This window comes from Bos mutus, chromosome 3 (assembly GCF_027580195.1).
Source record: "Bos mutus isolate GX-2022 chromosome 3, NWIPB_WYAK_1.1, whole genome shotgun sequence".
Lineage (NCBI taxonomy): Eukaryota > Metazoa > Chordata > Mammalia > Artiodactyla > Bovidae > Bos > Bos mutus.
Window position 1 is genome coordinate 18,661,163 of NC_091619.1, and position 14,597 is coordinate 18,675,759.

Consider the following 14,597-nt stretch of genomic DNA (forward strand, 5'->3'; position numbering starts at 1 on the left):
TTACTCTCCAGTTGTATCCATGTTGTTGCAGATGACATTATTTCATTCTTTTTAATGGCCGAGTAGTACTCCAGTATATAAATGTACCACATCTTTTTTATCTGTTCGTCTGTCTGTGGACATTTAGGATGTTTCCATGTCTTGGCTATTGTGAATAGTGCTGCTATGAACATAAGGGTGCCTGTATCTTTTTGAATTATAGTTTTGTCTAGATATATGCTCTGGAGTAGGATTTCTGGATCATATAGTAATTCTATTTTTAGTTTTCTGATGAACCTCTATATTGTCTTCCACAGTGTCTATACCAACTTACATTCCCACCGGTGTAGGAGGGTTTCCTTTTCACCACACCATCTCCAGCATTTGTTATTTGTAGACTTTTAAAATTTTATTTTTGTTTTTGACTGCACTGGGTCTTCGTTGCTGGGCATAGTAGACTTCTTCTAGTTGCAGTGAACAGGGGCTAGTCTTCAGTTGTGATGCGTGGGCTTCTCATTGCAGTGGCTTCTCTGGTTGTAGCACTCAGGCTTAGTTGCCCCAGGCAGGTGGGATCTTCCTGGACCAGGGATCAAATCTGTGTCCCCTGCATTGGCAGGTGGATTCTTAACCACTGGACCACCAGGGAAGTCCTGGTTATTTGTAGACTTTTTGATGATGGCCATTCTGACTGGTGTGAGATGGTACCTCGTTGTAGTTTTGATTTGCATTTCTCTAGTAATTAGTGAGGTGGAGCATCTTTTCATGTGCTGGCATAGCGTTGTGATTCCTATTTGACAGGGAAGACATGCCCAAGGTCGCTGGGCTGCACTCAGAGCTGCCTCTGTCTAACGCCACTGTGTGGAGGCAGCTGTGGTTTTAAAGTTGCTCCTAGTACCTGTATTTTCTATTTGCTGTCATAACAAATCACCACTTGTTTAGTGGGTTAAACAATACAGCCTACAATTCTGTTCGTCAGAAGCCTGACACATGTGTCACTGGGCTAAAATCAAGGTGTCAAGAGGGCTGTATTCTTTCTGGAAGTCTCCGAGGAGAATCTGTTTTCTTGCCTTTTTCAGCTTCTAGAGGCCACCTGTTTTTTCTGGTTCATGGCCCTCTTCCTGTGTCTTCATAGCCAGCAACAGCAGCTTGGTTCTCATATTGCATTGCTTTAGTCTTGCTTTTCTTGTCATTTCTGTGTATCTGACTATCTTCTCTGCCTCCCTATTCCACTTTTAAGGATTCCTGTGATTACATTAGGCCCTTACAGATAATCGCTGTATTTTGAGGTCAGCTGATTAGTGACTTCAATTCCATCTGCAGCTTTATTTCCCCCTTGCCATGTAATTAAACATATTCATAGGTGTGATATTGTGATTCATAATAAATATATATTTGATTTTCATCTGGTTTCTGTCACTGAGCTTCTGAAATCCTTGAAATTTCCTAAATGAGGAGAGACGGGAAGGTGTCTTTTTGTCATGCTGAGGTGACCTTAGCAAACACCAAGTAACCTAAGGGGGGGGGGCTGACTGGTTAGAGGGTCAGAATTTACACTCCTCTCTCCCGCCGCCCCCCATCTCTGGGGAGACAAGAAGGGCTAATCAGTCATGCCTCTGCCAAGAGGCCTTCACAGAAAACCCCAAAGTATGGACTCTGAGAGCTCTGGGTTGGTGAACACAATAGAGCAGATCCTGCAGGATCTGAGGTGGAGCTGATGTAATAATAGAAATTAAGTGCACAATAAGTGTATGTGCTTGAATCATCCTGAAACCACCCCCAGCCTCCCGTCCATGGAAGAAGTGTCTTCTGTGAAACTGGTCGCTGGTGCCAAAAAGGTTAGGGACTGCTGCTGTAGCGATGTGGGGACAGTGGTGCACCTGGAGAGCATGGACACCCTGTGCCCTTGCCCTATACCTCACCCTGTGGACCTCTTCCATCTGCTACTCCTAAATTACACCCTTTTCAAACAAATGGTAATCTGGTAAGGAAGATGTTTCTCTGAGATGTAAGCCACTCTGGCTAATTGATGGGACCCAGGAAGAGGTCGTGGGAACCTCCGGCTCTAACTGGTCAGGCAGAAGCACAGCTGACCACCTGGGTTTGCAGGCAGCTGGCCTCTGAAGGAGTGGGGAGGGAGGTTGGCAGTCCTGTGGCACTGACCCCTGAATCTATGAGATTGATGCTATCTCTGGGTGGATAGTGTCAGAATCGAGTTGAATTTTAGGCCACCCAGCTGGTGTCCGGAGCATCACTTGATGGTGTGAGAAAACTGCTCCCCTAACATCAGAACCCTAACAGGTCCTGGGGATTAGCATGTGGCCCACTTTGCCGGGGGTGGGGACATCATTCTGCCTGCCACAGTACCTGTTTGGCAACGTGGCGGTGACTGACTGGCATTCCTCTAAAACTGTGGCTGGTTGGCTTTGCAGGAGATCCGGTTGGAAAGAAACTGCAGCATGTAAGTTGCTTCCTTTTGCTGATAAACGGGCCTCCTTCCACCCCACAGCCTTCTCTTCCTCCTCCACCTGCCTTGTCCTGCCCAGAGTTTAGGAGTCAGTCTCAGCATTTCTTGCCTGTTGATTTTGACCGTTATGCTTATGCTCAGTCACTTCAGTCCTGTCCCAACTCTGCAGCCTCACGGACTGTAGCCTGCCAGGCTCCTCTGTCCATGGGGATTTTTCAGACAAGAATACTGGAGTGAGTTGCCATTTCCTTTACCAGGAGATCTTCCTGACTCAGGGCTCGAACCCACATCTCTTGTGTCTCCTGCATTGCAGGTGGATTCTTTACTGCTGAGCCACTGGGGAATCTGCTTTAACTATTAAGGATTAAAAAAGTCCAGCGGAGGGCTTCCTGGCTTGGAACCCGAGTCTGGAAGGAGAAAGGGAAACCCTCTGTCAGGAAGAGTATGGAGGCTTAGGCAAGGCCCTGCTTGTTATGCCCAAACTCCTCTCGTTGGAGTTTGGCCTTGGGAGGTGCAATGCTAAGTCCTGCATTTGACAGGTCCTGCAGCAGCAGTGACTTCCGACCCTCTGCAAAAGTATTTGGGGAGAATGGCGCGTTGGAGGAGCAGAAATCTCCAAGTGAGTTAGCCTGGGGGGTGGTGTTTGGTGCTGGGACCCTCAGACTGTAACCTGGATCCCAGTTAATCTACTCAATTTCTGTTCAAGCATGAAACCTGGCATCATCCGCCTAATCTGTCCTTGCTCTAGTCAGCCCCCACATTTCTTTTCACATGGTGGACGTGTCCCCCTGCCACCCACCACGCGCGCAGACCCTCAGTCACTGTCTCATTGGCTGCTTCTAACCCCATACTCTAATCCTTGCCTCTTTCCATTTCACTTTCCACCATCTCCAAAGTGACACCGCTCTAAAACATACATGTGTTGATATCAGCTCTCTGATTAAACCCTTTACCACCCCCTCAGCCAGTGGGTTCCCCTGAGACTGCTGTGGGCAGCAGTCAGTGATTTCAGCGGCTGGCCTGGCCTGCCTCTCTTGCCCCTACTTTTTCTGCTCACCCACATGCAGCGTTTGGTCTAGCTATTCCCCACCCCATGCAAACTCCCAAACAAGCCGGGCCTTTTCCTGTGTCCATGTCTTTGCATGTGCTATGCCCTCTGCCTGGATTCTCTTCCACCTCCCTCCTGCATTAATCCCCTTCCTTACCTCCTTCAGCTGACTGTTAACTGTGAAACTTCATTAATACCCCATTGAAAGTGCTGGATTCCTGGTGTGCTAATGACTCCCTGCCTCTCCTGCCCCAGAGATTGCACTGCTGCCTTGAATTCGGTGATGTCCAAGGCCAGTGCGTAACTCAGAACCACTTCCATAACACTGACAAGTGTTTGCTGACCCATTGAATGCTATTTAAATATTCTTTGTTCATGGAGGAGTAATGTTTGAAAGGGAATGTATGTGTGTGTTTTAACATTGAGAAAAATGTGTCATTTATCTCATGTTCTAAATGCTCTAACTCCTCCAGCCTTACACCTGCCTTTTTTTTCTTTTTTGCTATTTTAGAATTCAAGAAAAGGGAGACAGAGGTGTATGTTGGCAATCTCCCGCTGGACATCTCTGAGGTATGCCTCACTCTGCATACCATGCATATGTGCATGATTGCCTCTCGTCTTCTTTGGCTTCCCTCATATGAACTAAACCTGCCAGTAAGAATTTTACCAGTTTTAAAAGGTATTTTAGAGCTACAAATATGCAAGCAGTCACTAGTTGGTGACTAAGCTGACCAACTCACAGTCAGCTCACAGTTTGCCCTGGGCTCTCCCAGTTTGATCGTGAAGCATCCTGCACCCAGCCATCCGTGTAGACCTCGGTGGGTGGCCACCCTCCTCATTGCTTGGAATGGAGGCCTGCAGTAAGGCCCCTTCCCTTTGGCAAGGGGCCCTTATGAGGGTTCAATTGCCAATCCTTTGATCATAGGGAGCCGTGGGGTCTCAGTCAAAAAAACTATGCTCATTTCACTTTGAAATGAACCAGTTGAGTCAGTTAGCTGTGTGTTCAGAGAGTAGAATATAAACAGCCATATTCGACCCCAGGAATCTTTCTGTCTATCTGGGGAGGCCAGACCACCAAACCTGAAAGAATTATAGAACAACATAAATATTTAAAATTTGTAATAAGTACATTTGAACTACCGATGAAAAGAGAGTGAAAGTGTAATCTCCTGATTTGAGGCATCCCCTGGCTTTTTTTTTTTCTGGAGCATTTAAAAATGTTCACATTATGCAAAATAATGTGCCCAAGGCACTCTCAGCATGCTGAAAAATAAAGCGTGCTCAAACTCAGTCTTAGATGAAGCATGAGAGAAACTGACTTTTGTGGAGTCCCTGCTGCATGTCAGACGTCTTTCAAAAATGTCCTGGTCTCGTGTCTGCTTGCCAGTTAGCTAAACTTAGTCTTCTCTGCCCAAGTCGTACTTTATCCCTTTTACACTGTTACTGTATTGTAATTATCAGATATGCTCCAGGAACTAGGCTAAATCCTTCATTAGTGTGGTTTTATTAAATGCTCATAATAGCTCTGCATGGTGGGTGGTATCCCCATCGAAGATGAGGCAGACGAGGCTCTACTAGGTCCTCCTTAGCCAAGTACACAGACTCAGGGAGTGGTCAGCCAGGAGTTGAGTCCATGTCCACAGCCTGCAAGTACCTAACCACATAGTTGATAAGATGTGTAAATAAATCACCATAAAAAGAGAGGGACCTATTAGATTTTTATCTGACAAAGAAGAAAATGGTATTGGGGCACAGAGAGTGAAGTAATTCATTTTGACCCAGTGAGTTAAATCTTGTTGAGTCAAAGTGGATGTGTTGGGGGATGCTTGGAATCCGGGAGAAGGGAGTATTGGGATCAACTCCCCTTCCCCTTGGCAGGCTGGTATAAGCCGTTACTTGACCGTGAGATGAAGGCAGGAGCCCTGCAGAAGTTGGTGCAGTGGTCTGGGGCAGGCGAGGCGCTGAGCGGCTCTGCCTCCTCTCTGCAATGGATCCCGTTTCACGGCCAGGCCCCGGGGGCTTGCTTGGCCATGCTGACCCACACTGTGTTATGGGGCACCTCTGGTCCTTGCCCACTTCACTAGAAAGCAGTAGCGTTCTCCACGGTGGTTCCTTCCAACGTACAAACAGAGACCAGCCTCCTAGGAGAGGAAACCCTTGAGCTAAACAAGTAGGATTTTAAAAAGAAACGTCTGATTCTGACATTAATACCTGCCTTGTCGAGAACTGTGGAGTGAGTGTCTGAGACTTTTACCTTCTTGCACAACAACAGACTAGCCTGCGGCAGTTTCATGGTTGTTGGTAGAAGATGAAAGTCTTGGATCAGAGATGACAGATGAATTATTACTCATAACGAGAATAGTAGCTAGCATTTTACTTTATTAACATTTCTTTTTTTATTGAGATATAAATCACATACCAAAAAATTCACTGTTTTAAAGCATAAAATTCAGTGGTTTTTAATATATTCACAAGGTTGCACAGCCATCACCATTAATTCCGGAATATTTTCATCACCTCGCAAGTACATCTCATAGTCATTAGCAGCACCGCCGCCTCCTGTCTTCCTCCAGCCCCTGGCAGCCACTAATCTACTTTCTGTCTCTATGGATTTGCCTATTCTAGATATTTTATGTAAATACAGTCATACAGTGTCTTTCTCTTTGCATAATGTTTTCAGGGTTCGTACATTTTATAGCATGTCTCAGTACTTCATTCCTTTTTATGACTACAATATTTATATGGATATATATATCATAGTTTGTTTATCCATTTGTTATTGAACATTTGACCTGTTTCCACTTTTTGGCTTTTATGAAAAATCTTACCTGAACATGGGTGTGCAAGCTTCTGTGTAAATGTATGTTCCAGTTGTCTTAGGTATATACCTAGGAGTGAAATTATTGAGTCACGTGATAACTCTGTGCCAAACTGTTTTCCAAAACAGCTGTACCATTTCACATTCATACCAACGATGTGTGAGGATTCCAATTTCTCCACTTCCTGGCCCAAAACTATTTTTGTCTGTCTTTTTGACTCTTGCCATCAGGTAGATGTGAAGTGATATCTCATTGTGGTTTTGATTTGTGTTTTCATAGTAATTAATGAGCATCTTTTCATGTGTTTATTGTCTCTTTGTATATATCTTCTTTGGAGAAATATTTTTTTAATCCTTTACCCAGTTTAAAATCAGTTCATCTTTTTTACTATTGAGTTGTAAGAGTTCTTTATATATTCTGGATACAGGTCTCTTATCAGATACATGATTTGTAAATATTTGCTCCCATCGGTTGTGTTTTATTTTGTCTGTAGTATCCTTTGAAACACAAACGTTCAATTTTGATGCATTCCAATTTTCCATTTTTTTTCTTTGGTTGCTGTAGGTGCCATATCTAAGAATCCATTACCTAATCCAAGGTCACAGAGATTTACATGTATTCATTCTTCTAAGAGTTTTGTAGTTTTTGCTCTTGTATTTAGGTCTGTAATCCTTTTGAAATTTATTCTTGCATGTGGTTTGAAGTTGAGGTCAATTTCATTCTTTGCATGTGGATATCCAGTTGCCCCAGCATCATTTGCTAAAAAAGATTATTTTTTCCCCACTGAATTATTTTGGCAACCTTGTTGCAGATCCATTGACCATAAATAGAGCAGTTTATTTCTGGAGTCTCATTCTATTGCACCGATCGGTATGTCTATCCTTACGCCAGTCCCGCGCTTGCGTATTTTTGCTTTGTAGTAAGTTTTGAAATTGATCTCACACTCAACTCTTAAGCCCAGTGGTTAGCATTCTCCCCTCACCAGTTTTCTGAAACTGGTCTTGTTGAGTATATGAGTAACCTTCATGATGCCAAATGGATTTAAAATCTTCAGATGCCTCTGTTTCCTTAATTATGATGGATTGGATAACCTCAAAGCCCTCACACAAGAAAATACTTGGAAATAGAAGCTAAAATATAAGAAATGGCACTTTTAACTTTTTATTTTGTATTGGCGTATACAGCTGAGTAGGGGCTTCCCTGGTGGCTCAGCGGTAAAGAATCTGCCTGCAATGCTGCAGACCTGGTTTCCATCTCTGGGTCAGGAAGATCCCTTGGAGGAGGGCATGGCAATCCACTCTGGTACTCTTGCCTAGAGAACCCCATGGACAGAGGAACCTGGCAGTATGCAGTCCTCAGGGTCGCACAGAGTTGGACACGACTGCAGCAGCAGCAGCAAAGCTGATTAACAAACAACGTTGTGATAAGTTTCAGGTGAAGAGCGAAGGGACTCAGCCATACATACACATGCACCATTCTCCCCCAAACTCCCCACCCTTCTCAACTGCCATATAACACTGAGCAGATTTCCATGTGCTGTGTATGCAGTGGGTCCTTGTTGGTTATCTATTTTAAATATGGCAGCGTGTACGTATCCATCCTAAACCCCTAATTATCCCTTTCCCCATCGTCCCCACCCCCACCCTGACCCTGGCAACCAGAAGTTTGTTGTCTAAGTCTGTAGGTCTCTGTTTTAAGTTCATTTGTATTGTTTCTTTTTAGATTACACATATAAGGGATGTCTTATGATACTTCTCTTTCTCTGTCTGGCTTACAGAGCTGCAGTGAATAGCTCTGTTCACATACAGGGAGCACATATCCTTTCAGATCATGTTTTTCTCCAGATACGTGCCCAGGAGTGGGATCGCAGGGTCACACGGTAGCTCTATTCTTAGTTTTTTAAGGAACCTCCATGCTGTTCTCTCGGAGAGGCAATGGCACCCCACTCCAGTACTCTTGCCTGGAGAATCTCGTGGATGGAGGAGCCTGGTGGGCTGCAGTCCATGGGGTCCCTAAGAGTCGGACACGACTGAGCAACTTCATTTTCACTTTTCACTTTCATGCATTGGAGAAGGAAATGGCAACCCACTCCAGTGTTCTTGCCTGGAGAATCCCGGGGACGGCAGAGCCTGGTGAGCTGCCATCTGTGGGGTCACACAGAGTCGGACACGACTGAAGTGACTTAGCAGCAGCAGCAGCATACTGTACTCTATAGTGGCTGTATCAGTTTACATTCCAACCAGTGGTGTAGAAGGGTTCCCTTCTCTCCATACCTACCAGCATTTATTGTTTGTGGATTTTTTGATGATAGACTTTCTGTCTGGTGTGAAGTGATATCTTGTCCGACTGTTTGTGACCCCATGGACTGTAGCCCTACCAGGGTCTTCTGTCCATGGAATTCTCCAAGCAAGAATACTGGAATGGGTAGCCACTCCCTTCTCCAGGGGATCTTCCCAACCCAGGGATCGAACCTGGATCTCCTGCATTGAAGGTGGATTTTTTTTTTACCATCTGAGCCACCAGGAAAGCCCCAATAATTAGTGATGTTGAATATCTTTTTATGTGCCTTTTGAAAAATGCCACTTTAAAATACATAGCTGACTCCTAAGAAAGTAAGAAAAATTAAGAGGGCCCAAAATAAGCAATAACTTGAAAACTAGGAGGATCTGGTCAATTCCCTAGGGTCTGTGCCTACCTCAAAACCTAAAGATTGGATTGGATTATAGCAGCCATGTCAGGGTAGGAGATGACACTCGGGGCCTATGTGAGGAGGGACATAGTAGTTGACATCCCTGCAAAAGCAGAATGGTTGAAGGGCTGGCCCCGTGAGCCACAAAACTTTTCTTATTGGCCCAGGGTGGTGTTGAGAAAGTTAATCTGACTTGGCCAGGATCTGGGGCTGGTAGGGTAAACAGTCTCCCTAAGAACATATAACAGTAGGCCTGATTTCATGTGAATTGTGGTTTAAATTCATATTACTTACATAGTCTGGGAACCTTCAAGCTAAAATTTAACTTTTGATGAAGTTAAAAGCCCAGATCACAGAAAAACATTTAAACTGTGAGTGGAAGGAAACGTCCAAAATCTGAGAAAGAGTTTCTACAGAAAATACACAGAAAACATTGTCACTTGGGAAACAGGCATTTTAAAATCAAGAACAAGACGCTAGTGCCTCTATCATTTCTGTTTAACATTTTATGCAATCTCTTAGCTAGAGCAAGTGAGAAAATAAAGTGAGAGGTGTAAGAATTGGAAAGGAAAAAACAAAATCATTATTTGCAGATGATTGTCTAAGTTGAAGCTCAGAAGACTCTTGGATATGTTAGAATTATTGATAGTTAAGGTGGTTGAATATAAGATAAATATACAAAAGTCAATTGTATTTCTATACAGAAGGGAAAAAAATGCAAAGAGCTAGAAATTAATAAAAGTTGTGCAAGACATAGATACAGAAAATTAGGCTTTACTGAAAGACATTAAGGAAGGCTTCAACAAAGAGATGGATAAGAAGAGTCAGTTTTATGATCCTTAAATTGGTATATAGATTCAATACCATTGTGATCAAAATACCCAAAGGATTTTCAAAGAGCCTGACAAACTGATTCTAAAATTTACGTGAAACAGAACATGTGCCATGAATAAATGCACCTTTTTTGAAGAGGAAGAATAAGGAGACAGGAGAGTGAATTTTCCACTGTAATGATGACCTTGATGTGGATGCCTTGCTAATTGCCAACATATGAACCATAAAAAGGCCAGAAATATACCTACATGTATATGAAAACTTGGTGTGTATAATCAGGTGGCATTGCAGATGAGTTGGGAAAGAAGGGACTATTCAGTAAACTGGTTCTGAGATGTTTCTTTATCCATACAAGAAAAATGAAATTGGACCTTTACATTGTAACATTCACTGAATGGATTCTAGATGGATTAAGGACTTAACAATGTATAGCAAATGCAATACTTAGGGACACAACCTTGATAACTTTCCCTTTGAAATCAGGAACAAGATATAAATACCGGCTATTGCTATTTCTGTCAGCATTGTACTGGTGGTCCTGGTCAGTGCAGCAGGCAAGGAGAAAGAAAGACACGAGAATGGGAAAGGCGGAGATAAGTGTCATTAAGTGCAGGGGATATGATGGTGGTAGTAGACAGTCAGGACCAGTTATCTGTATTCCCAGCTTGTACCTTGCCCATGAACCCTGAACTTGTCGATTTAGTTGCCTAGTCCTTATCTCTACTTGGGCAACTCATAGGCATTTCAGACTTAATGTGTCCAGCCTGCTCCTCCCACGGTCTTCCTCATCTCAGTAAATGGCCCAAAACCTGGGAAATATTCTTGTTTCATATCTCACATGTTTTTCACACTTCACATTCAATCTGTCAGCGGGTATAAAAATACACCTAGAATCAAACAGTCTTTTGCATCAGAAGGGAGGAAGAGAATGGAATAGCTCTTTAAATTTGCCAAAATAAACAGTGGAAAGATAAAAAGGGAATAAAGATGGTGACCTCTTGGGGAGGGAAGGAAAAATGATAGAAGGGAGATAGAGGCACAATTTATTTTATTTATTTATTTAAAAATTTTAAAATTGATTTTTATTGGAGTTACTGTTTTATTGGAGTTTATTGTGTTAGTTTCTGCTGTACAGCAAAGTGCATCAGCTCTATGTGTACATGTATCCCCTCTTTTTGGAGGGACAGTTTATGAATTTACCTTGTGTTATTGTTTTGACTTTAAAATATATGAATGTTTTCATATTTAAGAGAATCAAAGTGATCTATTAAAAAAGCACTCCCTAAAAACTGAAAACAAACTAGTGATATAATTAGTTTGGTGTCAGAGAATAGAATTATTCAAATTGAATAAGCCCGGGAACAAACTAGTGATATAATTAGTGGTGTCAGAGAATATAGCTATTCAAATTGACCTTAGAATATGATATTTTGACTGTGTATCCTCAGTAGGATATATTACAAGCATAAAAAGAACTGCAAGGAAGTCTTAAACTTTGCTCAGTAATTTTGCTGTCTGTAGTAATCCTGGTATTATTTGAACCTGTTATATATTTAAAGTAGGATATAATAACTAGTGTTGTTAGGAATAAAGATTTTCAGCATAAGATAAATAAAAACCATCTGTAGCTCTATAGGAATCAGAATCCATGATTACAATGATTATTTTCCCTTTCAAAGATGCGTATCTCCTAACTCTGCTGGTTGAAAGACCTTGGTGCTCTTAACAACCCAGTGGCAATAAGATCCTAGAGTGCTCACTTTGAATACCATTCCCCACTGAAAGGAGCTATACCTTCTTAGGGTCCAGGTTTGGAGCTGTATGTGCCAGAAAGCTAGAAACCTCTCAAAGGCTATTAGGGTTTGATTGAAGGGAAGGGAGAAGTTGTAATTAGAGGTGAGATACTTTTTCCTTGGAGCTATGTGCTGGAATGTTTACAGATGTAGTGATGAGGTGATGAGATTTATTTCAGAATAGCCTAATGGTAGGGAGAGGTATAGATGAAATCAGAGTGTCCCTGAGTTAAGAATTTTTTTTTCCGGGCAAGGCTTTCCTGGGGACTCGTGCTATAGCACGAAGGAGTGAAAACAGGGAACAGGTGCCCTTATTTGCTCCCTTTTTTTTGAATTGAGGCTGACAGGTATATAGGAATTTGTTATACTGTTTTCTATACATGTTTAAAAAGTTGGCTTAAAGCTCAACATTCAGAAAACTAAGATCATGGCATCTGGTCCCATCACTTCGTGGGAAATAGATGGGGAAACAGTGGAAACAATGTCAGACTTTATTTTTTGGGGCTCCAAAATCACTGCAGATGGTGATTGCAGCCATGAAATTAAAAGACGCTTACTCCATGGAAGGAAAGTTAGGATTAACCTAGATATATTCAAAAGCAGAGACATTACTTTGCCAACAAAGGTCCATCTAGTCAAGGCTATGGTTTTTCCAGTAGTCATGTATGGATGTGAAAGTTGGACTATGAAGAAGGCTAAGCGCCAAAGAATTGATGCCTTTGAAGTGTGGTGTTGGAGAAGACTCTTGAGAGGCCCTTGGACTGCAAGGAGATCCAACCAGTCCATTCTGAAGGAGATCCGCCCTGGCATTTCTTTGGAAGGAATGATGCTAAAGCTGAAACTCCAGTACTTTGGCCACCTCATGCGAAGAGTTGACTCATTGGAAAAGACTCTGATGCTGGGAGGGATTGGGGGCAGGAGGAGAAGGGGACGACAGAGGATGAGATGGCTGGATAGCATCACTGACTCGATGGACGTGAGTCTGGGTGAACTCCGGGAGTTGGTGATGGACAGGGAGGCCTGGCGTGCTGCAATTCATGGGGTCTCAAAGAGTCAGACACGATTGAGTGACTGAACTGAACTGATAACATGTTTAAAAGTTTCCAAATAAAAAGACATAAGAACAAGCAAAAAGAGGGTCCCGTGGGCCAAAAATGGGACGATTCATGTTTCGAAAATACTAATGACTACCTTTGATTAGAACTTACTAGTGATAAAAAGCAATGATTTGTAGTGATACCTAAAGAAATAATACATAAACTCACTGGACACATTGAAGATAGCAAGAAATAGTTCAGTAATATAAAACTTGGTAATTAAAGGAAAAGGTTAAGTGTTTATCTTGCTTTTCTAACACCAGTGCCATTTCAGGGCAAATGACTAACACTAGTGAATGAGAGAAAGTTCTTTCCAGAGGAGCTCTAGCTCATCAATGCAGAGGAAACGATTGAAAATCATCGTTTTGCAAACCATAATACCTGTTTCAGACGGGGGTTATCAGAGCATGGTAGATTCATTAGATAAAATATTGATGGGCAGTTTTATAATGAAAGGATCAGGCTGTTACTGTCTGAATTTGTGTTTTGTTTGTTTTTGTCTGAGCCTTGCAGCATGTGGGATCATAGTTTCCTAAGCAGGGATTGACCCCTTGACCCTGCAGTGAAAGTGTGGAGTCTTAACCACTGGATTGCCAGGGAAGTCCCTGTCTGATTTATTGATTAATTTAGCGTCACCTAAAGTGAGACAACCAGGTGTAAGTCTCCTAAAATGATGTCATATTAGTGAAGAAGATCTCACACCATCTGTAAAGTATTCTAGCCAAAAATGTAAATAATAACCTATATGTGAAAGCTCCACGGCTGACTTCTAGTCTAAAGGAAACGGGGGTGGGGATAGAAGATCAAGTTAAACGCTTACAATAAGGAAGCAGTACTCTTGTCTACAGAACAGCTGACCTGGTCTGTATTACACGTCAAAGTCATGGAAAAATTAAAGCAGGGAGATCTGATATAAAGACGTTTAGAGGAGACCTAAGAGAAATGATGACCAAACAGAATAAGTAGACCTTGTTCTGACCCTGACTGCGACAAAACAGTCGTTAAAAGATATTTTTGAGACAGTCGATGACATTTGTCTGTTAGTTGTTTGTAGTTTGATAAGTCACCTCTCTGACTTAATATGTCTGCTTAATACCGTTGAACTCACCATGCACATTTCTCATTGATTTTAATTAATTATCTGTCTTTCCTAAATACGATCAGTCCCAGGAGGGACTTCCCTACTGGTCCAGTGGCTAAGACTCCACACTCCCAGTGCAGGGGGACTGGGTTCAATCTCTGGTCAGGGAACTAATCCCACATGTTCCAAATAAGACTTCTCATGCTGCAAGGAAAATCAAAGATCCTGTGTGCTGCAACTTAGACCTGGTGCACCCAAATTAATAAATAAATAACAGGTGGAAGCCTAGAGCCTATTATACAGAGTGAAGTAAGTCAGAAAAACAAACATTATATACTTGCACATATATGTGGAATCTAGAAAGATGGTACTGTTGAAATTATTTTCAGGGCAGCAATAGAGACACAGAACAGACTTATGGACACGGGGGTGGGGCAGAGGAAGGAGAGGGTGGGATGTATGGAGAGAGAAGCATGGAAGTGTACATGACTGTATGTAAAATAGATAGCCAGTGGGAATTTGCTGTATGACTCAGGGAACTCAAACCAGGGCTCTGTAGCCATCTAGAGGGGTGGGATGGGGAGGGAGGTTCAGAAGGAGGGGGCATATGTTTACCTATGGCTGATTCATGTTGATTTGTGGCAGAAACCAACACAATTCTGTAAAGCAATTATCCTTCAGTTAAAAATAAATAAATTTAAAATTAAAAAAAAAGAGATCAGCCCCAGAAGGGGAGAGCCTTTGGGTACCTTGTTCATGGCACGAAAGACATTTTCTAGCACAGAGTAGGCAC

General features: G+C 42.5%; 1 protein-coding gene across 1 annotated transcript in view; it reads left to right on the forward strand.

The window, feature by feature from the left end:
- Window positions 1-2,401: 2,401 nt before the first annotated feature.
- TDRD10 (tudor domain containing 10) overlaps window positions 2,402-14,597 on the forward strand; it is a 49,007-nt gene continuing 36,811 nt past the window's right edge. Inside the window, exons 1-3 of the mRNA XM_005898758.3 lie at window positions 2,402-2,437; window positions 2,983-3,062; window positions 4,003-4,061. Of these exons, the coding sequence (XP_005898820.2) occupies window positions 2,436-2,437; window positions 2,983-3,062; window positions 4,003-4,061 (141 nt within the window). The 5' untranslated portion in view covers window positions 2,402-2,435. The remainder of the gene's footprint in view (window positions 2,438-2,982; window positions 3,063-4,002; window positions 4,062-14,597) is intronic.